At 47.5% G+C, this 23929-nt stretch overlaps 2 protein-coding genes across 4 annotated transcripts in view; both read right to left on the bottom strand.

Annotated features, from left to right (window-relative positions):
- The window catches only part of MYL6 (myosin light chain 6), a 39260-nt gene extending 37568 nt beyond the window's left edge, over positions 1 to 1692 (bottom strand). The window contains exon 1 of one of the 2 annotated variants that reach the window (XM_075591334.1): positions 1518 to 1692. In XM_075591334.1, coding sequence (XP_075447449.1) covers positions 1518 to 1670 — 153 coding nt within the window. In that variant the 5' untranslated portion in view covers positions 1671 to 1692. The remainder of the gene's footprint in view (positions 1 to 1517) is intronic. The other variant, XM_075591333.1, reaches the window with a different exon arrangement.
- Positions 1693 to 11637: 9945 nt separating this feature from the next.
- Positions 11638 to 23420, bottom strand: LOC142489843 (extended synaptotagmin-1-like). Of its 2 annotated transcripts, XM_075591340.1 has the most exons (10): positions 23233 to 23420; positions 21479 to 21619; positions 20031 to 20207; positions 19555 to 19637; positions 17303 to 17401; positions 16299 to 16397; positions 15159 to 15290; positions 13479 to 13584; positions 13210 to 13259; positions 11638 to 12441 (listed from the first exon to the last, which is right to left on the bottom strand). In XM_075591340.1, the coding sequence occupies exons 1-10, from the start codon at positions 23248 to 23250 to the stop codon at positions 12408 to 12410; spliced, it is 939 nt and encodes a 312-aa protein (XP_075447455.1). In that variant the 5' UTR covers positions 23251 to 23420; the 3' UTR covers positions 11638 to 12407. The 2 variants fall into 2 exon arrangements, with proteins under 2 accessions (XP_075447455.1, XP_075447457.1); XM_075591342.1 differs by lacking the exon at positions 16299 to 16397 and having other exon boundaries at positions 23233 to 23413.
- Between the last annotated feature and the right edge of the window lie 509 nt (positions 23421 to 23929).

A 23929-nucleotide genomic window follows, 5' to 3' on the forward strand; every position in this document is an offset into this window, starting at 1 on the left:
AGTGGGGGGGGGGACGTGGCCAGAGGCATGGACGACCAGTGACTGGAGCTGATTGGTTGCTGACGGTCATGTGACCCTTCTGGAAATCAATTTAATCTGTCGCTCCTAGCGCCCACGAGCGTACGGGCACGAGCGCGCGACGCGTGAGCGTGGCCGGACACATTGACATTCATTGAACTCAATTCGCTAAGCGCCCTCAGCAGCAGCGTGGATGCAGCCTCAAAAGCAGGTTGGGGGGAAGGTGGGGAGAGGGAGGATGAGGGGGGGGTGCAACAATCTTGAAAGTAGTTGGAGAGAAGCATTAAGATCAGTATAGCTCGCCATGTGTGACTGCATGTATCTTATTTATAAATTATCTGACCGTTCTGTAATTTGTTCTAAATTTCACTCAACGTATGCACCAATTTGCTCCATTTCATATTCTATTTTGTAAAAAATGCTGGGAGGGCGCCCAATCCCCTAACCCCTCCCAGAATTTCGTACGAAATAGAATATGAAATAGTGCAAATTGGTGCATACGTGGAGTGAAATTTAGAAAAAATTACGTATCGGTATTCGAGCGCGCCGCATTTTTCACTGTTGTGTGCAGTATTTTTTGAGATGCCACCTGGCATCCCTACTCGCAGCACAACTCCCAATATCACAGTTATGCCAACATATCAAACCACAGGAACAATGAAGCCTGCTCCACTTTGACTTTGAATCTCCTTGCAAACCTGATCTCTCTGTATCGCGCATACATCCCTCATCCCAAATCCCTGATACCCGAGCTTTCTCTCATCACATATCTTGGGATGTGTTTCTAGGAAACGTGGGTTAGTCTCAGTTACCTCTGAATCCTGGGCTTCTGCAAAGCATTGTACAAGTGCAGACAACTCGCTCTGCTGTCACTGGGTATCCAAACTCGAGAGGGGGTGAGGGAGATAAGGCAGCCGGGGTGTGGACAGCTCATATTGATTAGGTAACTCAAACTAATCAGAATGGCCCAAGGACCATGCCATACTGGCGAGCTCGCCGTACTCTTGAAGAATTCTCACAGCGCCCAACCGTCTAAATTCTTTCAAAACTAAGGCTGTCGCACATTTTAATCTGGTCTGTAACTGGTACATATGCCTATAATATATATTTTCTTTAACTGTGCATGCAATGTCTTGTATATAATGTATACCCCATTCATTTATGTAACTATGTATTTGTAACCATGTATTATTTGTCATCTTAACTCTATGCCCAGGACATACTTGAAAATGAGAGGTAACTCTCAATGTATTACTTCCTTGTAAAACATTTTTATAAATAAATAAATATCACATTCTAGTACCCATTCCCATAAATTGCTAAATTAACAAGAATATCCCACTTCAAGAGGCACAAATTCCTCCCTGGTCCCTCAGATTTTGGATACGGTAGTCTATTGGGAACTTAGACTACTTTTCTGACTCCCAAAAGCGGCTTTCACTACTCCCCAGGGGCAGGTAGGCTGCTGGAGATAACTCCTTCTGTGTCACTGTACTTACCACCACTTTGGACAAGTCAATTGGAGCCTCTTTGGGTTTTTCTACTGCTGGAGTTGGGGCAGGTACTGGTTCCTTGGGTTTGGCTACAGGAGATGGCTTGGCTACTGGTTTGGTTACTGTTTTTTTCACAGGCACGTCCTTCTTAGGGGGCATGGTGAAGAGCAGCGAAAACAGTGGAGGTGGGAAAGTGATCTGACCCAGAGACTAGAGCATGGGCTGGAGGTCCTCAGACCTCAGCTTAAATAGCCCAGGTTATCTATGACCTCACGAAGCTCAACCTTCAAAAGGGCACATGAGACGTGGTGGGAGGTGCAGGGGGTCTGCAAGAGTAAAAAAAAAAGGAACAGACCAGCAAAGCCAACGCTCTCCCTTTCCACTTCATATAGGAGTATGGGGTTACTGTGCTGGCATGTTTAATGAATGAGGCCATAGGCAGAATAACCAAATATAATTCTTAGCTTAGGAGGCAGGGGGAAGGTGGGGGATTGGAAAAGATAACAGTGGAGAGGTGGGTTTGATTTCAAGGCACTGACATATGTTGGTGGTGGAGGGTCAGGAATGTAGAGCAGGATACTTACTGTGTGTTATGATAAGGGAACATATTAAGCTCTTCACTGGTGGGTGGAGCCAGCTATGCATTACAGAGCGGGGAGGTTAACCCTTTCATAGATCAAATCCTAAAAGATCCTCCCCAGCAGTGGTTTAAAACTTTTATAGAACAGAGGCAGTCTATCAGAATGTGTCCTGACAAAGAACTCCAGACTACTTATCTCAGGTGCCTTTTTGTAATGATTTTACATTTTAGCGATTTAGCTCATTTTTGTGAAGAAAAAAAAAAAAGTTTTAAAATTAGATCTAGTTACAAAAAGGAATCATGATAGCTCAAAAAGTATAAAACACACCATCACTGAATTATTTTCAGAGAAGTCCTTGTTACCTTGTAACATCTCTGGGAGCACCAATGTTCCATGGAGAACAAGCTGAACACCAAGGTTCCATGGAGAACAAGCTGAACACCATCGCTCTGAAGGGATTAGGAATACTGTTATACGTAGCTATTGCTGCCAGAAGGGGTTTTGCAAAGTGTGGCTCTGGTAACAACATGGAAATGACGAAGACTCTTCATTATTTTTGATGAGCCTTTTGCAAATTGCTTTTTATTAGAGTAAGTGCCAAGAGATCATAAGTTGATACGGGCATTATACACAACCAATAATTACTTTACATCCAAAATATATGCCTCTATATAGGTTTTAGGAAATAGATATTTATAACTACATTGCTGGAATACTAAATATTCCAATGTTAAAATGAAATGCATGTATCGAAATCCCACCCTTTTCCTTTCTGTATCAAATCAATTGTTTTCCAAATAAAGATATTTTGAAAGACTAAATGCCCACACAATTTGTGTCAAAGTCTCACATAGCAGGTCAGTGTAAATGACTTCCTTAGAAATTATTTGGGGATAAGTGCTTTGCAACCCCTTGGAAGCAAAGGGGTTAAATGAAATAATTGGGGGATGAGTGGCTCACCAAGTCTTCACCGCACCGACTTAAAGAGGCAATTCAAGCGGAAAAAAATAATGTTTTTAACATATCATAAAATAACTATCCAGGCGGGTGATTTTTGTAGTGTGCAAATGTATTTATTTTAACATAGGATTAAAGTAGGATTAAAGTAGGGGGTTTCAAGCTAAACCCCTTTAATTTCAACTCCGGGGCTCCCCTGCTTCCGGAAATACTTCCTTTGCAGTAGGTAGCCAGTCCGCTAGCAGGAATCATGTAATGACCGCTTTTCAAAGCTCCCGCGCCCTGCGGACCAATAGGAAGCTGTAATGTCATCAGGTTCGGCTTCCTATAACCTGTGTAACGGGTATTCCCTCAGGCCTGACCCACCCAATCTCACAGTGGCCCGTGTGGTCTAACCGATCCCCATTACATGATTGTGTCTGGTGGTGCACCTGTAGGCAACAGGGCTCCTGAGTCTCCCGCATGATGGTGTTAGGGGATGTCATCCAGACAGGCAGCTGAGGTAGTGGGTGCGAGTCCTACCTATATCATGTGCAGCGCCTCCACCTCATCAGGATCTGTGCTTCCGCAGGGAAATGGTCCTGGTGAGGAATTCCTTCTTGGTGGTGTCATCCACGGTTGAGTAACTTCACACTCACACAGTGGGGGTATCTTTGAATAGGGCATCTTTATTGATGGTATCGATATGATAGACTGCCCCTGGCAGCTGTCAGCTTTAGCTGCACATCTCTCCGTGCTGTCCCTTTGCCAGGTACGCCCTCCCAATTGGAGTGGGATCCCCTCTCCCCGTAGGGAGATCACCCCTGTGCGAGGTCCCTGGACACAGTGTGGCCTCGACAGGCTTGATTTGGAAACCCGTGCCACTAGTTACAGCACTAGTAGGCACAAAGCTATCCTGCAATCACTTTCACAGGAGCCAAACACATCAGCAACAACAACAACTTTGTCAGTGTTTTGCCTTATATACCTCAGGGGGCAGGCACATCTCTGATGTCACTATCCAGGGACTCAGAGCATGCAGCCACTCCCATCCATACATAGTGCACCTCACCAGGGTGTGAGGGAAAAACCTCCATAACTACTGCTGGCATTCCTGTAACTTACCAGGGTTTACTGCCAGCAGGGAAGAAGTCTGCAGTCCATTATTATGTATGGCTACATACTCCCCCTGGTGAATCCCCACCGTCCCGGCTGGGACCTAATTTTGATGTACCTTGCGCCAGGAAACACTGCAAAAGAACACAAAATTTAGAATTTCAAAATATCATTGACTTACATAATAATGCAACGGTATGACGCTCACTGACCAGCAGGGAGCGCTAGGCTAAACACAGACTCTCTATTCAGGCAACCTAATAGTAGTGTCGAGGGTCTGGCTTTCTCACCTCCCTTCCTGCTGCATCTGTCACCGTGACACTGTACTCCCGGGGCAGACCTCGCTCATTCCTGTACACTACCTTGTGCATGTAAACGCTGCGCCCGATAGTCCACACCCTCATCAACTGAGAAACCCTTTGCTCAGCTTGAACACCCGTAATGGCACCACCTTTATTGACAATGTAATATTCAATGTCTGCCCGGAGCCACCTATCCCTGTGATCCTCGATCTCCCTCATAAGGGGCTCTGGGACGTATGGGTACTCAAGCCCATGAGACCGCTTATATTTGGTCGCAATAGCTCGTTCTGCACGGCAGGACCGGGTCAATTTAGCATGGCCAGCCCTCCCCGGTAACACCCATGACAGGGGCTCGTCTGGATCCACTGGATCCTCTAATCCATCTGGACCCTTTGGTGTGATTAAGCCTCGCCTAATCTTACCCCACCTCGCCTGCAGCTCCTTTAGGTAAGCCGCATCGTCAAATTCACCTTTAGCCCACCAGTGATCCACCACCCCATCTCTTTCTAGAATAAATCGGGTTCGATCAATCCAGGCTACATATCCTTCATACAAAGGCGCCCACCATCAAATTTCCCTGAGCTCATCCTGAACTGACTCTAAGGATTCCTCTTCTTTGGGCCCCCCAGAAGATACCCCCGAGGTACCCTCAGATGGTACCGCAAGCCCCCTGTCCCGCGACTTGTTCCCAATAGTGACACTCATAGCGCTAGGACAATCACTTGACACCGACACTTGTCGTGAAATCCTCCCTCCTCCCACCGATCCATCATCAGACGTTCCCCAGTCCAGGCTCCCAGTCCATTCCTCGGATGTGACCCAGGAATCCCCTGACATCCCTAGACTAGAAGATGACCCAAACGTGAAAACGACTGGGGCAGGGACTTTAGCAAAGGCCTTGGGACTAGCTTTGGGGTTGGACAGGGTTTGGGGATAGGGCCGGACAGTTGGTATGTGCAGGGCTACGACCTGCTCCTCAGCACTAGCTGGCTCAGCTCCGCCACAAAGTCTCTCCTCTTCTCCAGTACTGGGACTCTTCACTCTCCGGATCGATCGCCCATTCCTCCTCGAAGTAGGCGACCGGCTTCCGCTGCTCGATCATAGAGGCGCGATCATCTCCCACTCGACCCCGCTCGGGTCACCGGAAATGATCTCCGTGCACGCACGTGCCTTGCCGCCATCTTGGGTTGGGTCCCCAATCGGGACCTCTTCCTCCACAAAGGACATCCGGCAATGCCCTGCTCCTGCGCGATCCCGCCTGGGCCTGGCTCCGCTCTTCCTTGATCACCACCCCCGGAGCCTGCGATAAACACGGCTTTGACTTACTACTCTGTAGTGTCGGGGTGGATCGACCTCCATCCGAACCGCTAGTCACCACGCTCATGGGACTCCGCTGCTCGGGCTGTTGCGGTACTGGCAACACTCGACTCCGTGTCTCCACACCACAAGGGATGGCCGCTCGCCGAAGCGTACCGCTGGTATGGTACTCTGGCAACAAATCTATCACATCCGATAGCCTTGCGCACTCCTCATCCGAGGACTCTAGCTTCGCATTAGGTCGGGGCATCCCGCTAGGTGATCGGCAGTGTGCCCCTCTCTTGTCACCCCGTCGATGACTGTGCTTTTCTTTCTTGAGAACCGGCACTGGTCCCTGTTCTTCGGGACCCGTGGTCTCTCTCCACAACGCACCGGGAAGCTCCGCCGCCAACATGGGGACATCTTCCCCTGTTTCCACAGCTTGCACCGGCACAAATGTTGGCATGGGCCACAGATACTGCAATCCACAATGAGGGCATCGGGCAGCAGTGCCCACGGCTCCGCCCGGCAGTTTGCACTGCAGGCAGAGACACGCCACAGTCTATACACCCTCTACCCGGATGATCAGGAAGCCTCCTGGAGCCGAGTAGGGATGCGTAGTGATCAACGGACTCTGTTCAGCTTGATCGGGTACACCAGCCATCTTCACTAGTGGAGGTACTCTCCTTAATGGTCGGTACTGCTCACTGGCTCTTCGCAACTGGAGTGCAGGGGCTGGTTTGGCAACCCCTCCTCCTGCCTTCTCCATCCGCATCCGGCGAAACTGCAAACCACTCCCCCTGGTTGAAACTAAGGGGAGGTCTCGTAGACTTGTAGGCTGACCCAGCACAGGGGCGGAGTGACTCATAGTCCATGAGGGCACGGCTCCAGGTTTCGCGCCACACTCCCCAATAGGGTGGGGTTTTCCCGTTGGCGCCACTTCTGGCCAACAATCAGCAAGCTGCAAAGTTGCAAGACTTTCTGCAACTGGCCCACGCGGTGTCCCGGGAACGCGGGAACCGCCATCTTGGTTTATACTGTCTCTTTGATTCACAGTTGAGGTAGCGTTTGGTTGTTTGTATATCAAATGATAAGCAAGTCCATTACGTTCCTCCCACCTGACAATACTGTCGTCCTCGCTGTCCTCAGAGTTACTACCCCAAGGGCCTAAGCAGGACAAACACGGTGCAGCCACGGCTTTCACGCCATTCCACAACAGGCTCACAAAAGTCTCTTCTGTAGCTTGTTCTTCATACTCGCACAGGACAGGTGCGTTCTCTCCCTCAGCTTCCGTCCGCCATCTTGGACCTTCTGCACCTTGCAGATCCTCCAATCTTGCGATCTCCATTCAGCCACTGAATATTGGATTTTTGTACATGGAGCTAGTCTCTGCGGGGCAGCTACCACATCGATACAATAAAAATGCCTTATGCACCACCTTGTGTACCTAACGTAGATCTGACTCGTGTTTGCTCTACCTCAGGCTAGGCTCACTCTTTCTGTGTCTACTGTATCTCCTTCCTCCCAGTCTGTGCTCCCCTTGGTAAGTGGACTGGAATGGACTAGAGTACTCCTTCTTGGTGGTGTCATCCACGGTTGAGTAACTTCACACTCACACAGTGGGGGTATCTTTGAATAGGGCATCTTTATTGATGGTATCGATATGATAGACTGCCCCTGGCAGCTGTCAGCTTTAGCCGCACATCTCTCCGTGCTGTCCCTTTGCCAGGTATGCCCTCCCAATTGGAGTGGGATCCCCTCTCCCCGTAGGGAGATCACCCCTGTGCCAGGTCCCTGGACACGGTGTGGCCTCGACAGGCTTGATTTGGAAACCCGTGCCACTAGTTACAGCACTAGTGGGCACAAAGCTATCCTGCAATCACTTTCACAGGAGCCAAACACATCAGCAACAACAACAACTTTGTCAGTGTTTTGCCTTATATACCTCAGGGGGCAGGCACATCTCTGATGTCACTAACCAGGGACTCAGAGCATGCAGCCACTCCCATCCATACATAGGGCACCTCACCAGGGTGTGAGGGAAAAACCTCCATAACTACTGCTGGCATTCCTGTAACTTACCAGGGTTTACTGCCAGCAGGGAAGATGTCTGCAGTCCATTATTATGCATGGCTACACCTGTGTAAAGCGGAAACGTTAAATCCCAGCCGAAGCTGCTACCGGCACCCCCTACGAAGGTATTTATGGAAGCAGGGGGTCCAGGACAAATGCAAGGAGCAGGGCCCCCCATAGCAAATCTACCATAACATTTTTTTTTTTTTAGGGTGCAACTTTTACTTAAATCGCAGTGTTGTGAGCCCTATTTCACACCTTGCGAACCCCCTCTATTTCCCTCCCTTTTCCCATGTATTTCTCCCCCTCCATCTCACCTCTCACTCTCCCCCCTCCATCAATTACCCCACTCTCTCTCAATCCCTGCGCCCCACTTCACATGTATTTCTCTCCCCTACACCCTCTTTTCCTCTCCCTCCTCTCTCCTCTCCCCCCTCTCTCCTCTCTCCCTTTCCGTCAATTACACCACTCTCACTCAATTCCCTCCCCCTCACATAATTCCCCCCACAAAATATATACCAAAAAAACCCACCCCCAATGCAAAAAACTTCCCATCCCCAAATACATACAACAGAATCCGCAACCCCCAAATATAAACAACCCCCCACATCCCCAAATATATACAACCCCCCACCTCCCCAAATATATACAACCTCCCACCTCCCCAAATATATACAACCCCCCACCTCCCCAAATATATACAACTCCCACCACCTCCCCAAATATATACAAACCCCTCCAAATACATTTAAAAAAAACAAACACCTCCCAATACATATAAAAAAGACTGCCAATACATATAAAAAAAAACATTGCATATATAAAAACAAACCAATGCATATAAAACCCCTCCAATGCATATACAAAAGCCCCAATACATATAAAGAAGCCCCCATTCCCTCCCACCTCCCAATACGTATAAAAAGACCCCCAATACATATAAAAATACCCCCACTCCTCCCAATACATATAAAAAGACCCTCACTCCCCCCAATACATATATAAAAAAGTAGACATACCTTGGGGATGGTTGGGACCGGTGGCTGTGGGGTCCGGCGGCCGGTTGGGGGTCTATGGAGCCGCCTGTCTGGGGAGAGCACTGAGCGCAAGGCCGGGTCACATGGGCCTGCCCGGAACTGGAGCCGTTGGTAGGACTCAGACGGCGGTCCGCAGAGGATGGTGGATGCCGGTTAGGGGGGGGGGAGGAGGGGAAAGGATCCTAGTAGGGACTGAAAGGTGGGGAAGGATGCTGGGCGGTAGGGCCTGGCTGGGGGAGCCGAGGGGATGCCGGTAGGGGCCTGGAGACGGTGGGGGTGCCTAGGGACAGTTGGGGGCCTGGGGATGGTGGGGGGGGGGGGGCTGAGGAGCATGGCTAGGGACTTGGGGCGAGCGTGGGTTAAGGCTCGGTCACCCGGGCCCCTACTGCAGGCGGAGCAACTTTTTTTTTCTGACAGGGGCCGGAACGCCAACCCCGGCAGAACCACCCTGTTGGCGGCCCTGAGGGTCCCCTGAGCTGAAATTAATGGGGTTCAGTTCAAAACCCCCTACTTTAATCCTATGTTAAAAAAAAAAATTGCACACTACAAAAATCACCTGCCTGGATTGCTCCATTAATAGCAAAGTCCTTCCCCCGTGTACTATACATACAGATGTGTGTACTATGTGTGTATTGATATTTGAATGTACAGATGTGGCCAAACTCATCTCCTCCTCCCCCGGCCGATACCCTCCATATACCCAGACATGCCTCAGTCTCCATAGTAATGTTGCTGCAGAATGCCTGGGCATACTGCCAAGCAAAGTAACGTTAGTCTGGCTACATTTGTGTATGTGCTCCACGGGCACTATATCAGGGCCGGCCTTACCTTTGCTGGGCCCCACGGTGGCATGCCGTCAGCGGGCCCCATCTTCTGCAGCGTCATGATGTCACAGTGTAATTATGTTGTATTGTCATGGCAATGTGGCGAGACGCCATGACAACACGACAGTGTCAAAGGAAGGCCGCTCCGCATGAGGTAAGACCTCCCACAGCTATATACACATGCGCACACACCTCCCCCAGCTATATACACATGCGCACACACACCTCCCCCAGCTATATACACATGCACACACACCTCCCCCAGATACAGACACACAATCCCCACCTTGGGGTGAGCAGCGGTGAGGTCCTGTAGGAGCTCAGGGACTCCCCTGCTCCCTCTCCTGCTCTCCCCTCTCCTGCCGGGCAGAATTTGGATCCTGGCACCGAGGAAGGAGAGGAGCACACGGCCCACGCAGGCGCGGGCCCATGGGAACTGCCCTGCCCTACAACCGGCCCTGCTTTCTGATACCATAAAATAATTCCAGATAGAGAGAGAGAAACACCTTTATTGAATAATATGGCATATTGGTCCAGGACACTTAAGGTTGATTCCCGACACCTCACTGCTTAAAGCATAAAAAAATCTAAACACAAATGGATACAATGTTAAAACAAAACACTTGGCTTCTCTTCATTTCCCATTGGAGTTGCAGAGACAGGGAGGATACCCAACCCAACACGTTAACTGCCACTCAAGTCAAGGGCAGGTCGCGCCTGATCGGGGGGATACCCCACATCGACGCCTAGTGAATCGGATGAGTGCTTCAGTCCCCAGAGTCTCTGTATGGCGAACTCATATTTCTTTTAGCAATTTGGTGTGTGTTGGATGACTTCACGTTCTTTGACATTTTCCCCAGGGTAAAAGCCAGGACTGCCAGACCCCATCACTGATAAGCTTCTGTCAGAAGGTCACGTTGCAGCAATTAAAAAAGAAAGTCCAACTCTCTGAATTAAAAACACTTAAATTTAACCCCGAGGGCCACGTGACGCTGCAACACATTGCTTGGCATGCATGTGTGGTACTGCTGGGTGTCTGTGAACTCATACTTTGCTTGGACATCTTGCCCCATTCCAGTGCAACCATCGCGTCGCTGACACCTCTGCCAGCAAAAGGGGTGAAATGTGCTTAGGCCGAGGCAAGCGCTTCTCAGGAATGTCCTCGCTCTGCTTTGCAGTTTGCTTGCTGACCCTCCCAGCACTGGAGGGGTTAAGGAATGTTTAACACTTTGCATCTTTCTGGCGTGATTTCTGCGCCCTTACAGCTCGGATAGGAAGGTTCCCTCCAACCGGACATCGCCAGCTAACAGCTGGGACACAAACCGATACAGAACGTGCAAGCTCTATACATAACACTGAAACGTTTAAAAAATACTGTGACAATTCAACTGTTCACCTTTGCTTAGCAGGGATTTCCCCATTGAAAATAATGGGATATTGTTGATTATGTTTTTTTTTTACATCTCTCTTAAGGCAAGAAGCAAGGAACACATTTTCACACAATTATAAAATGACAAACAAGCATAGAACGTGTAAATAAAAAAGGAAGATAAAAAAAAACTTGCTAAAATTGAAAATGTTAAAGACGTTTTTAAGGGTGGGTATGTTGATGTGTATATTGTCTATGCATATGTACGAGTAGTAGTGTGTGTGTATATAGATGATTGCATGCGTGTTTGATAATGTATATGTAAATTTATGTGTATGTATATATTTATGTGTAGCAATGCCCATGCATACTTAGGTGCGACAGTGTATGTATATGAGTGTTTGTGCGTGTGCACATGAACGCACATACATATGTTTGATAGTGTGTATAGATCAGGTGTGGGCAACTCCAGTCCTCAAGGGCCACCAACAGGTCAGGTTTTCAGGATATCCCGGCTCCAGCACAGGTGGCTCGATCAATGGCACAGTCTTTTATCTGTGCTGAAGCAGGGATATGCTGTAAACCTGACCTGTTGGTGGCGCTTGAGGACTGAAGTTGCTCACACCTGGTGTAGTTGAATGTCTAAGCAAAATTATTTGCAATAGTTGAAGTGTACACGTGATCTTGTCAACACGTGTGTGTGCGTGTGCGTGTGCGTGTGCGTGTGTATAAAGCAGTGCTGGAGGCTGTGTCTGAACATCACACACTGATAAAGCGCTAAGGTGTGAAACATAGGATTACATCATCATGTCACGTGACACTGGCTCTACCCTGCAGCTGCGTGGACGGCACTAGAGATGCAAGCGGCTGCAAATTTAAATAAACCAAAGATCACAAGCTGTACTTGTCCACAGTGGGACCACTGGCAGCAGCTCAAACCTTTGCCCAGCTCTGCTGCCTCTTGGTGACTGTTCTATACACACACGTGTACGTATAAATATGCATATATATGCCTCTGTACATGCAGGTGTATATATGTGTGTGTGTGGTGTAGAAATCAGTACTAGGGGCAGCACTGAGTGGCTTTGCCTGGACATTTTGCTCCCGTCCACAGCAACCTTTCTGGGAGATTAACCCCTTTCCTGCCAGGAGTGCCACCAATCTGGCAGCAAAGGGGTCAAAACATGTTACGGCAGAGGCAGGCAGGTCCCAGACATGTCTCCACTCGGCTCTTTATTAACCGTTTCTCTGCTAGAGACGACTGCTTCACACCATCCCTGGTTAGGATCCTGGGTCCAGCAGGTAGCATTGCTGGGAGGGGGAGAGCTCGCCCACACAAGGTTACGTCCCTGGGAAAGGCCATTACATGCTGGTCTTCTCATCCTTCAGATTGTACCTGTCAGAAAACCAATGTGAGAGAAAGCGCCGCGGTCACAAGAGGTACATGGCTTTTCCAGGCGTTCATTGCAAGCTGAAGAAGTAGCGCAGGTAAAACGCGGGAACAGCAGTCAAATCCCAGTGTCAGCTACTTGTGAGCCTAGGGAAGTGTCCTTATCTCATTGTGCTCCAAACACCAACATTAGAGTGTAAGCTCATCAGGTGAGGGACGCATTGTGCCTGTGAAATGATATGTACACGCTGTGTGCATTGTCAGCACAGAATAAGAAAAGTATTATGCCATCAAAAGCAAAGCTATCTACTACTAAAACATGGACGTGTTAGAGGCTTCAAATGCAAACCTTACATTATATATTTGAACTGATACAATGACGGGGGATGTCACCCTCTTGTAAAATAGGCAACACCTTGTTTTCCCCAATCCTAGCTGGCATTAGACTCTTCATTGGCACTGGGGTCTGTAACACACTATATCTATGCTTTCCCTTTACCTAAGGGGATAAATAGGAAGTACCAAACATCATGACTGCAGATGAAGGTACATCAATATTTAGTTTATGTGCTAGGCTGATTATTTCTCAGTGTGAGAGCGTATCTGTGCCGGGGCAGCTGTGTGAATGTGTGCGTGCTTAGCAGTGTTCGGCGTGTATGGCCGGGTAACCGTGTCTGTGCCAGTGGATGGCTATCCGCTTGTGCATGTGGGCACGTGACTGTGAATAACTGCGTGTGCGCAGAGAGACACAAGCACAGGTGCTACAAAACTCACCACTGAGTCAGTCCAACTGACAGATCCACCTGGGAAAGATCAATGTGAACCTGAAAGAGAGAGGGAGACCCAAGTCATCAGCATGACAGAGGAACAGTATGTCCCAGGGAGGGTAACGGGGTGGCAGAGAGAAGCCACATTATTGTATGTTACATGTTCAGTGCGAGAGAGAGAGATCGGTAATATGTTGTGCATATGACAATTCAGCATGAAGTTAGCGGGTCGGTGCAGTGGATAGGTGTAGAAATTGAGAAGGGGCTGCGCCTCACCTTTCCAAGCAGCTCCCGTTCCCTTGATATAAAGGACACACTGTTTTTCACCGAGATATCCATCTTCCTTTTTGCTGCTTCCTCCAATGGCAGATCCCACTCAAATCTGTAAGGACAATAAACAGGTGTACTGTATATTGTACACATTCCCCATCATCCATGGGATGTACCGCAGCTTTTGTATCATTGCCAAGTCATGTGCACTAACCTGTGACTAAAACACTATGGCCCATATTTACCAACGGGTTGGCAGCCGTCTTCCGGTGCTGGGCGGTGTCTTATGGAATCGCTTCGTAAATATGGGCCCAACACCGAGATGAGCTAAGCCGTGATGCAGCGTACCACAACCCGATCTGGCACTAACTGCCACTCAAGTCAATGGCAGTTAATGCCAGATTGGGTGCGAGGTCCCGCATTGCGGCTTAGTGAATTCTAGCTTAGGTGCCTTATTGCCTTGGCCAGATCACTGAAGGAGTGGCTCAGTGAGAAATTGTGACGCGCTTTGAGTCCCATTGGAAGAAAAGCGCTATATGACATCAAGTTATTATCATTACAGGTAGTCCTCGCTTTACTACGTTACGTTTTCCGACGGCAGCTAATGCAATCAAAAACTGCATTATTCGCCGCAAATGTCGCGGATCCGATGCAAATCGCCAACGGTTACAATTGGTTCCGCTTTCCGACAATCTGTTATCCGACAGGGATTTGCGGAACGCATTGTGTCGGATAAGCGAGGACTCACTGTATTATCTCTACGATCTAGAAGTGTCCGCTTTGTATGGGGCTGTAACAGGGGAGTTAACCCTGTTCAGGAAATATGCCTCTAATCCAGCAGTGTGGTGGTTAACTGCTGGTAGTCAATTATCCGACACCAGCTGCCTGATTAACTTCTTAGAAAAACCTGTCTTTTGAGACAAGGAGTGAGATTGTTCCTGAGTCTCACAAGTTGTGAGAATGACCATGGGGACAGATGTCTTGAGCCTGCCAGAAGAAACAGCAGAGCTGCTTGCAAGACACAGGGGAAAGCACCTCTAAAACTGAATGCTGACAAAACCCGAGGAAAAAGGCAGCAACCCAGGAACAGAGAAGACTTTCCCTCCAACTACAAGAAACAGATAAGACTTTCCTTTATAAGACTTTTGGTATATCTGCTCATATCAAGATATATGTTTGGGGCTGGGAGACATGCTTATCTAAAGGGAGTTGTGGACTGCATAAGTTTCACTAGAAATACTCTCAAGTGAATAGAAGCTTTGTTTGACCCCTTGTTTGGATGATTTTCTGATGTTAAGGAAACAGGCGCAATAAAAGCCTTATTTAATTTCACCATAACAAGTCTCCCTTGCATACCTCTGTGCGCGTCCTCCTACAGGGGTCTTGATTAAAAGTTGATGAATGTCAAGGCTCTCCAAGTTTGGTGCCTGGAGATTCACCCACATTTGTCTACAGGTGGCGCTCTTGTGTTCTGCGGAGCAACCGGTAACCTTTTCCTATGACTTTTGGCATTGATAATGTTTTTTGGTGTGCAGTACCATACCTTGAGTAATAGTACAGGTTCGTTATTCTATAGTGTTGTATCAGACTGACAGGCAGGACAGAGCCCCCTCAGTATGGCACAGAGTGATGTGGGTACGGTTGGACATTTCATTAGATGCGTGTTAGGAGCAGTGTGGGACTCACTTCTCATTGAACTCCGGGTTGCTGGTCCGCTTCTTCACAGCGGTTTTCCTTTTGGTCCACCGGTTTTTGTCCGGCAGTAAAATCAGAGACACGTAGGGGTCGGGAGGATCCCCGGAGGAGAGGCACAGTTTACTGACAGGAGAGAAAGCAAAGGAAAATCTAGTTATGCAGAAAATATAGGGCGTTTTAATGAATACATCTGACGTTTGTTAAACCTCATCGACATGTGTGTGCCTGTGTTTACAATATGTACATGTGTGTTAGCATGCATGTATATTTGTGTGAACGCCTGTGTCTACATGTCATTTGGTCGTAGAAGCACCTTTTAATGGGCTAATACAAACATTTCATGCATGCAGACTGGCACTTCACACTGTGTCAGTTGTGGATTTCTGTGTATTAAGTTAGTACAGTGACAGTGACCCAGCAATGCCAGCGTTTATGCTCTATGTTTTTGCACATGAGAAAATGAAATCTAATTTCCCGGGAAACCGGCTTACAAAGTGGCACTATTGCAAAATAGTCAAGTCCAATTGCCGTCGACAGCCCATTTTAAAGGTGCGATCCAACAGACCAAATAGCACCGCAATGTAATAATGGCACTGATACATTCAATGGGTCTGGGGGAGAGATGTCTTTTATAATAAATACATTAAATCAAGGAAAAACAAGCATCAAATCTTACATATTTAACCCATTAATGTTTCACCCATTAAATATTTACTGCTCACTGTAGGGATAGTTTGACTTTATCTTTAAGGAAAAACGGATTTATTTGCTGTTTATATATCGCTTGCTATACAGTATAAATAGCTCTTCTTTCACATGAGCTAATACTGTAATTGGACATTTTCTATACTCCAAATTGTAAGTGCATCACCAGTGTGATGGTGGTGTAATAAAACAGAAAAGGCAAAAACATTTGGTATTTATATCCATTGTTCTCCCCGCGCAGGCTGAACACGCCCACATGTATATATGTATATTAAACTAAACAACTTACATTTTATTTGCCAAATATACAACAAATATGTAGTCCTCTATAACCCACGTTTTACTTTACCCTAGGAGACTGATATCAAAGGCTTCAGTATGTTGTGAGTGCAATGTGCTGTATGTACACATCTGTATGTAAGTTACCTGCAGCTGTGTATCACGGCCACAAGCTTGCCCTCCTTTGCAGGGTAATACGGGGTCAGACGCAACTGTCCAAGCGGTGAGTCAGTCATCTGCAAATCACTGTGGGAGGAGAGGGCAAACATCTGGACACCCAAAGAAACTTTGAAAAAAACAGGCAGCACTTCCATAAAGAAGGTCCCTGTGATCCCACATATACTCATCACATGGTCCCTGTGATCCCACATCTCCTCATCACATGGTCCCTGTTATCCCACATCTCCTCATCACATAGTCCCTGTTATCCCACATCTCCTCATCACATGGTCCCTGTTATCCCACATCTCCTCATCACATGGTCCCTGTTATCCCACATCTCATCACATGGTCCCTGTTATCCCACATCTCCTCATCACATGGTCCCTGTTATCCCACATCTCCTCATCACATGGTCCCTGTTATCCCACATCTCATCACATGGTCCCTGTTATCAAAAATCTCCTCATCACATGGCCCGTTATCCCAAATCTCCTCATCACATGGCCCCAGTTATCCCACATCTCCTCATCACATGGTCCCTGTTATCCCACATCTCATCACATGGTCCCTGTTATCCCACATCTCCTCATCACATGGTCCCTGTTATCCCACATCTCCTCATCACATGGTCCCTGTTATCCCACATCTCATCACATGGCCCCTGTTATCCCACATCTCTTCATCACATGGTCCCTGTTATCAAAAATCTCCTCATCACATGGCCCGTTATCCCAAATCTCCTCATCACATGGTCCCTGTTATCTCCCATCTCCTCATCACATGGTCCCTGTTATCCCACATCTCATCACATGGTCCCTGTTATCCCAAATCTCCTCATCACATGGCCCCAGTTATCACCCATCTCCTCATCACATGGTCCCTGTTATCTCCCATCTTCTCATCACATGGTCCCTGTTATCCCACATCTCATCATATTCAGTATGTTGTGAGTGCAATGTGTTGTATGTACACATCTGTATGTAAGTTACCTGCAGCTGTGTATCACGGCCACAAGCTTGCCCTCCTTTGCAGGGTAATACAGGGTCAGACGCAACTGTCCAAGCGGTGAGTCAGTCATCTGCAAATCACTGCGGGAGGAGAGGGCAAACATCTGGACACCCAAAGAAACTTTGAAAAAAACAGGCAGCACTTCCATAAAGAAGGTCCCTGTTATCCCACATCTCCTCATCACATGGTCCCTGTTATCCCACATCTCCTCATCACATGGTCCCTGTTATCCCACATCTCCTCATCACATGGTCCCTGTTATCCCACATCTCATCATCACATGGTCCCTGTTATCCCACATCTCATCATCACATGGTCCCTGTTATCCCACATCTCATCATCACATGGTCCCTGTTATCCCACATCTCATCACATGGCCCATGTTATCCCACATCTCCTCATCACATGATCCCTGTTATCCCACATCTCCTCATCCCATGATCCCTGTTATCCCACATCTCCTCATTACATGTCCCTGTTATCCCACATCATCTCATCACATCACATGACCCCTGTTATCTCCCATCTCCTCATCACATGGCCCCTGTTATCCCACATCTCATCACATGGTCGCTGTTATCCCACATATCATCACATGGCCCCTGTTATCCCACATCTCCTCATCACATGGTCCCTGTGATCCCACATCTCCTCATCACATGGTCCCTGTTATCCCATATCTCCTCATCACATGGTCCCTGTGATCCCACATCTCCTCATCACATGGTCCCTTTTATCCCACATCTCCTCATCACATGGTCCCTGTGATCCCACATCTCCTCATCACATGGTCCCTGTTATCCCACATCTCCTCATCACATGGTCCCTGTTATCCCATATCTCCTCATCACATGGTCCCTGTGATCCCACATCTCCTCATCACATGGTCCCTGTTATCCCACATCTCCTCATCACATGGTCCCTGTGATCCCACATCTCCTCATCACATGGTCCCTGTTATCCCACATCTCCTCATCACATGGTCCCTGTTATCTCCCATCTCCTCATCACATGGTCCCTGTGATCCCACATCTCCTCATCACATGGTCCCTGTTATCCCATATCTCCTCATCACATGGTCCCTGTGATCCCACATCTCCTCATCACATGGTCCCTGTTATCCCACATCTCCTCATCACATGGTCCCTGTGATCCCACATCTCCTCATCACATGGTCCCTGTTATCCCACATCTCCTCATCACATGGTCCCTGTTATCCCACATCTCCTCATCACATGGTCCCTGTTATCTCCCATCTCCTCATCACATGGCCCCTGTTATCCCACTTCTCCTCATTAGGAGGAGGGAGAGAGTATTTGTAGCTGCAAAGTAAGCGTCTGTCTGCAGAGTTTGTTTGTAGCTGCATTTTCTGATCTAGCTGCAAATCACTGCGGGGTGAGAGGGCAAACATCTGGACACCCAAAGAAACTTTGAAAAAAACAGGCAGCACTTCCATAAAGAAGGTCCCTGTGATCCCACATCTCCTCATCACATGGCCCCTGTTATCCCACATCTCCTCGTCACATGGTCCCTGTTATTCCACATCTCATCACATGGTCCCTGTTGTCCCACATCTCATCACATGGTCCCTGTTATCCCACATCTCCTCATCACATGACCCCTGTTATCCCACATCTCATCACATGACCCCTGTTATCCCACATCTCCTCATCACATGGCCCCTGTTATCCCACATCTCCTCATCACATGGCCCCTGTTATCCCACATCTCCTCATCACATGACCTCTGTTATCCCACATCTCCCCATACTGAGTTTTTGGGCATGGGGAAGCTGCGATTGGGCTACATTTAGCTGCAGGTTCCATGCCGCCAAATGAATGATACTCCATCTGTAGCTTCACAGCATATTGGACGACTTCCAAGCAGCAGAGGCTTGAGTTACGCATTAGCAGAATAACAGAGCCAAGGCTGCGTCCAGGGTTGCAGCAGCCGTCCGGGGGCGTGTCAAGGGGTGGGCCAGTGATGTCACGGAGCTGGTTCGCCCTCATTGGGTGAACCACTCACGTGAACGGCCCTGCGCTCCCGTGAGCGCTTGAATCTAAAATTTTCCTAAGACCTACGCTTCCGCACGCTTGCGGAAGCGTGCGCGAGCCCCTGCTAAAGCCGCTCTCATTGCGGCTGCAGGGGCTCACTGGTAAGCGAGAGCACGGGTCAGCGCCTAAGGATAAATCCTAACAAGAGTCAGCAGGCCGGAGGTTAAGCAGATACTGACCTTCCCAAGAAATCATCCTTGTCCAGATCCTTATCAAAAACTTTAAACTCGATGTCTTGTCCTGGAACATCAGTGACCAAAACCTGGGGATAAGACATGCTGTTCTGAGATTACCTACAGTGATATGAGCCTCTGCCTGTGACATACATGACTTGTATATTTATCACGCGACTGATGTGTGGGAGCACACTTGATAAAGTGAAAATAAAAAAAGTTGTATATGCTATGTATGTGTCACCTGTGATGTCAGTATATTATATATACGATAATTTATCTGTATGGAAACCTTTTGGCATCAAAGTTGGGTTGGAATTCACAGACATGTGTATGTGTTACTGGTACTCTGCTTTCTGAGAGGATGTATGTATCTGTTTATATGTGAATCCTCCAAGCTCAGTGTGCATACAAGTGCAGTTTATAAATCTGTGTGACTTATGTTGTGAGTGTTTGTGTATATATAGGTTTATGTGTTATACCTCAAAGGCCTGCTCCCAACGTGGGTTCAGGTTTTCCTTCACCACTCTGCTGTGCATGCTTTTGCCCCCAACTCGTATCACGGTGTAAGGGTCTGACTTCCCTTTCATCATCCCACCAAGGAAGTTATCTTTAGCAATCAGGTTCTCTGCCTCCAGCAGGAACACACGGAGCACGCTCTGCAGAGATACAGTGTCACTATACACGCAGGATGTCGAACAAAGCAAACACTTGTAGATAGAGGGGTCTGTCTACCAAGGTAATTTTGGAGAAAAACTGGAGCATTTTCATCCCGCGTCAATTTATCAAAATACGTTGCTCTGATATTACCCCGTCTGGCCCAGCTTGTGACTTTAGCAGTGTCAGTAGGAGGATTACATGGTGCACTTATTATAATGAGATGCATCACATTCTGCATCTCTCTGTGCCGTTCTTCTCTCATTATGTCAATAATCCACCAGCACAGACGTGCTGTACTGCACCAGATGTAAGAAACGGTTCCAACACCACGCACTGTGCTCCATAAAATGGAGCAGCGCATCAAAACATACTTTTCTCTGCGTTGACACAAACGGCGTACAGAGTATATAACAGGGCTGAGTTCGCATTGATCTCGGTCTTGAGAAAGGTCAAACTGGGGACTAAAACGCGGACAATAAATTTACATTATTATTGAAGTGTGCCTCTTCCAGTTTCCCCGAGTTAGCCAGAGACATTTCTATGCCTCTCCGGTTTAACGTAACACAGAAAACATGAAGGAAAAAATAAGGGCATGAAGAGCAAAACGTGATGCAACCCACTAAGAAAATATGAGCAAAGTAATGCCTTTTGCTCCACATGACCATTCCCATGTCATCAGGTAGAGTGTAAAAGAACCATGGCCCATGTGATTCTCTAAATGTTTATATAACAGAAAGAACACCATCTTGGAGCTTGACTTATGGTCACATTTGAACTTCGAGAGTACAATTAAAATCAAAAGCGCATGGATAAACAGACTTTGTGGTACTAGGACAATGTACAGACACAACTCGTTTTGGTGTCCTTTTGGCCCTATACATTGTGACAAAAACACTATACATAAAAACAATGGGGTTTTTTCGGACCATGTAACATGCATGTTCCCCCCCCCCCAACAATACAATGTTCATAACCATAATGGGTGTTACTCTTCAGTAGTGTAGTTGGTAGGGGCGTATTAGTTATGGATTCTTTTGCAGGCAGTGATATCTCTTAATGGACCATCAAGAATTCGGGGGACCTCACCTGTCCCTTCGTCTGGGTGACTTCACTAGTTCCCTCTTTCAGGAGATCCCACAAGTCTATTTTAAGAGTCCGTTATTGAAAGTTTATGTACAACTTATATATATTCACACGAATGTATTAAGCACTCTCCTGACGGATGCCACTACCTGCAAAATTATCCATGTGATTAAATCTCCAGGGTTACCTCACTAGCAAACTTCTTAGTAGGGCTGGTTCTCTTGGGCTTGGGTGGCATGTCCACACTGGATCCGACTGTAGTTTCCTCAACCATGGGGCTCTCTGGATCCGGGGTTCCACTCGGGCAAGTGGGGTCCAGATACAGAATCTGTGGGTGTAGAGGAAGAGGGGGTTGGCCCGGTATTAAAGGGGTTGCACCCCATATGGCCACCCCCTGACCTCACCAGGGAGGCAAGGGGATAACTGGACTGCGGTCCAGGAAGGTGGTTTACACCTTGTCATGTCATGAAAATGTCTGTTCCCATGTTTCATTATAATCCTGTATTTTAAAGATGTTTTAAAGTGCATTTCTGTATCTCCAGTTCTGGAGGTCGCAGAGAGTTGATATTTGGCCAATATGTGGAGTCACTGTAGGCATTAAGAACTGGCAAATGTCGACCCACTGAGCCCACCAGAATGGAACTTATTAATATGTGTAGATATTAAAGTGTATATGTATGGTATTTTTTGTATCTGCCCTGAAAATGCAGACTCCATCTGCTATACTAATAGGTCATGAAGGGCAGCCGGCTGATTGAGCCTAAGCACTGTGATCAAAAGTTAACTGCCTGATTGTTTACACTAAGTACTAATCAACAGATCAAGTACTAATCAACAGACTCTGCCACTCTAATTGTTACCTGAGGGTGGAGAATCATCAAACTGGAGTGGTTTGTAAGTGTTATGTCTAAACCTACAAACAATGCAGATACTTCATTTGATAGACTTGTCGTCGCCCCTGATTTAATTATGGGGCTACCCATAGAGTCCCAGTACACATGGGCTAATTAGCTGGGGGGCATGGGTTAATCTGTGTCTCCAGGTTAGGGATTGGATACAGATAATTGTTCACCAATAGTCTGTATTCAATGTTAAGAATAGGGTTACACAGGTATATAAACTGTGTCAACCCTACAGTTTTTAGTTGTGCTTCGGATTCCACCTGGAATGTCACCGGATTGCTGGAGAATTGCTAGCTGATACTTCTCCATCCCCCAACCCTAAGTAAGTGTTACCTTCTTGTCTGTTAATTGTACTATATTGCTGTGTTCACCTTTTTTAAGGAATAAATATATTTTATTATATCTAAGCCTCGTTCAGTTCAACCCAGATATTTGGTGTTCATTATATCTTGTCATAAGCTACCGTGACAGTGGGTCATAGGAAAATGGAATGCTCTCAGATCCTTGGCAGAAAAGTGATGTCTTGCTAGTACCAGATGTAGGCAAGTTAACATTTTGACTGCCTTCTTCCAGGCACAAAAGAGTGCCATGGGGCATCTGGGAGAGGAATCATGATAAAGCACCATAACAGTGATCAGATAACCCTCTCTCAAAATGCTTGAGGGGCTTTGGGTAACTTTAGACATTTTGGTGTTTAAAGTGTCAATAGTGTAATGCCCTGCACGTCTGGTGGGAGAGGAACACATTCTGGGGTGCTCGGATGGCCTCTGATAGACTAGTAGTGCACTGCTCTAGAAGTCTTTGTCAGAAGGTTCATTAACTGTGTTGCACAATTAAGGGAAGTGATTAATGGGGTGGGTCTCTGGCGTGGGCTGGTATTTAATGGTGCAAGTTTGTTGCATGGCAAAATGGTTCGATGCTCTGCAGATCTCAAGCTGAGGAGGGCTTAACATTGCTGGGCTCTCATTCGGAGGAAAGTAGAGGTGTTTAATGGGGCAATCCTCTGCAGGTGTCTGTTGGGAGGTGTTAACACTGTTACCCGCATGACGAGTTTCATGTAGATTCGGCTGCTGGATCCGGATTTCTCCAGCTGAAACCACTGGTCTAATATCAGGTGGTCAGCAGACAGGAGGCGGCCCAGCGGGAGGGACAGAGAGCCCAAAGAGTGCTGGCGGTCATCATCTTTCACCTATGAGAGGGGACAGAATTCTGTATGAGGAAACCAGGAGACCCGCTCACCCAGCACAGTAACATTGTCTTTCATTCCCTTTAGACTGTAAGCCCGAGGCAGGCAACCCTGTCGCCAATCGCCACAAGTGGCGAATTGGCCATGAAAGTGGCGAATTTGAGTTTGCCAAATAAACTTTTTCCTGACGGCGTGTGCTGGTTTCCGCTTTCTGAATGAGTCAACGAAGTGAACCAGCCTATTTTGATCTGGTTCAATACTGATTGGCCGGCGAAGCCGGCCAATTCAGTTAAACAGCAATTCTACTTGTTGCCAAGTAGAACAAAGAAATACCAGTCAAACAAATATATAAGGGAATCAACAAGTGCACTGTAAAAAGTGCACTTAAAAAAGAAGGGTTAACTCAGAAGAACCCATGATGGGGGATACCGAGCAGAGCACCCCGCCTAACGCCCACTGGGAGGCAAACTCCGAAACCGTACCAGCGGACTCGGCGTACGTGAACTCTGCCCGAATACGGGAGTGCACCAGCGCCCGGAACACTGCCACG

Source organism: Ascaphus truei, chromosome 3 (assembly GCF_040206685.1).
Source record: "Ascaphus truei isolate aAscTru1 chromosome 3, aAscTru1.hap1, whole genome shotgun sequence".
Lineage (NCBI taxonomy): Eukaryota > Metazoa > Chordata > Amphibia > Anura > Ascaphidae > Ascaphus > Ascaphus truei.

What these genes read in the sequence shown, in the direction of transcription:
- LOC142489843 (XM_075591340.1), bottom strand. An exon ending in AACGGGAGCTGCTTGGAAAG is followed by an intron (nt 13,260 to 13,478) that starts GTGAGGCGCAGC and finishes TCTCTCTTTCAG; the next exon opens with GTTCACATTGATCTTTCCCA. An exon ending in TCAGTTGGACTGACTCAGTG is followed by an intron (nt 12,442 to 13,209) that starts GTGAGTTTTGTA and finishes GTTTTCTGACAG; the next exon opens with GTACAATCTGAAGGATGAGA.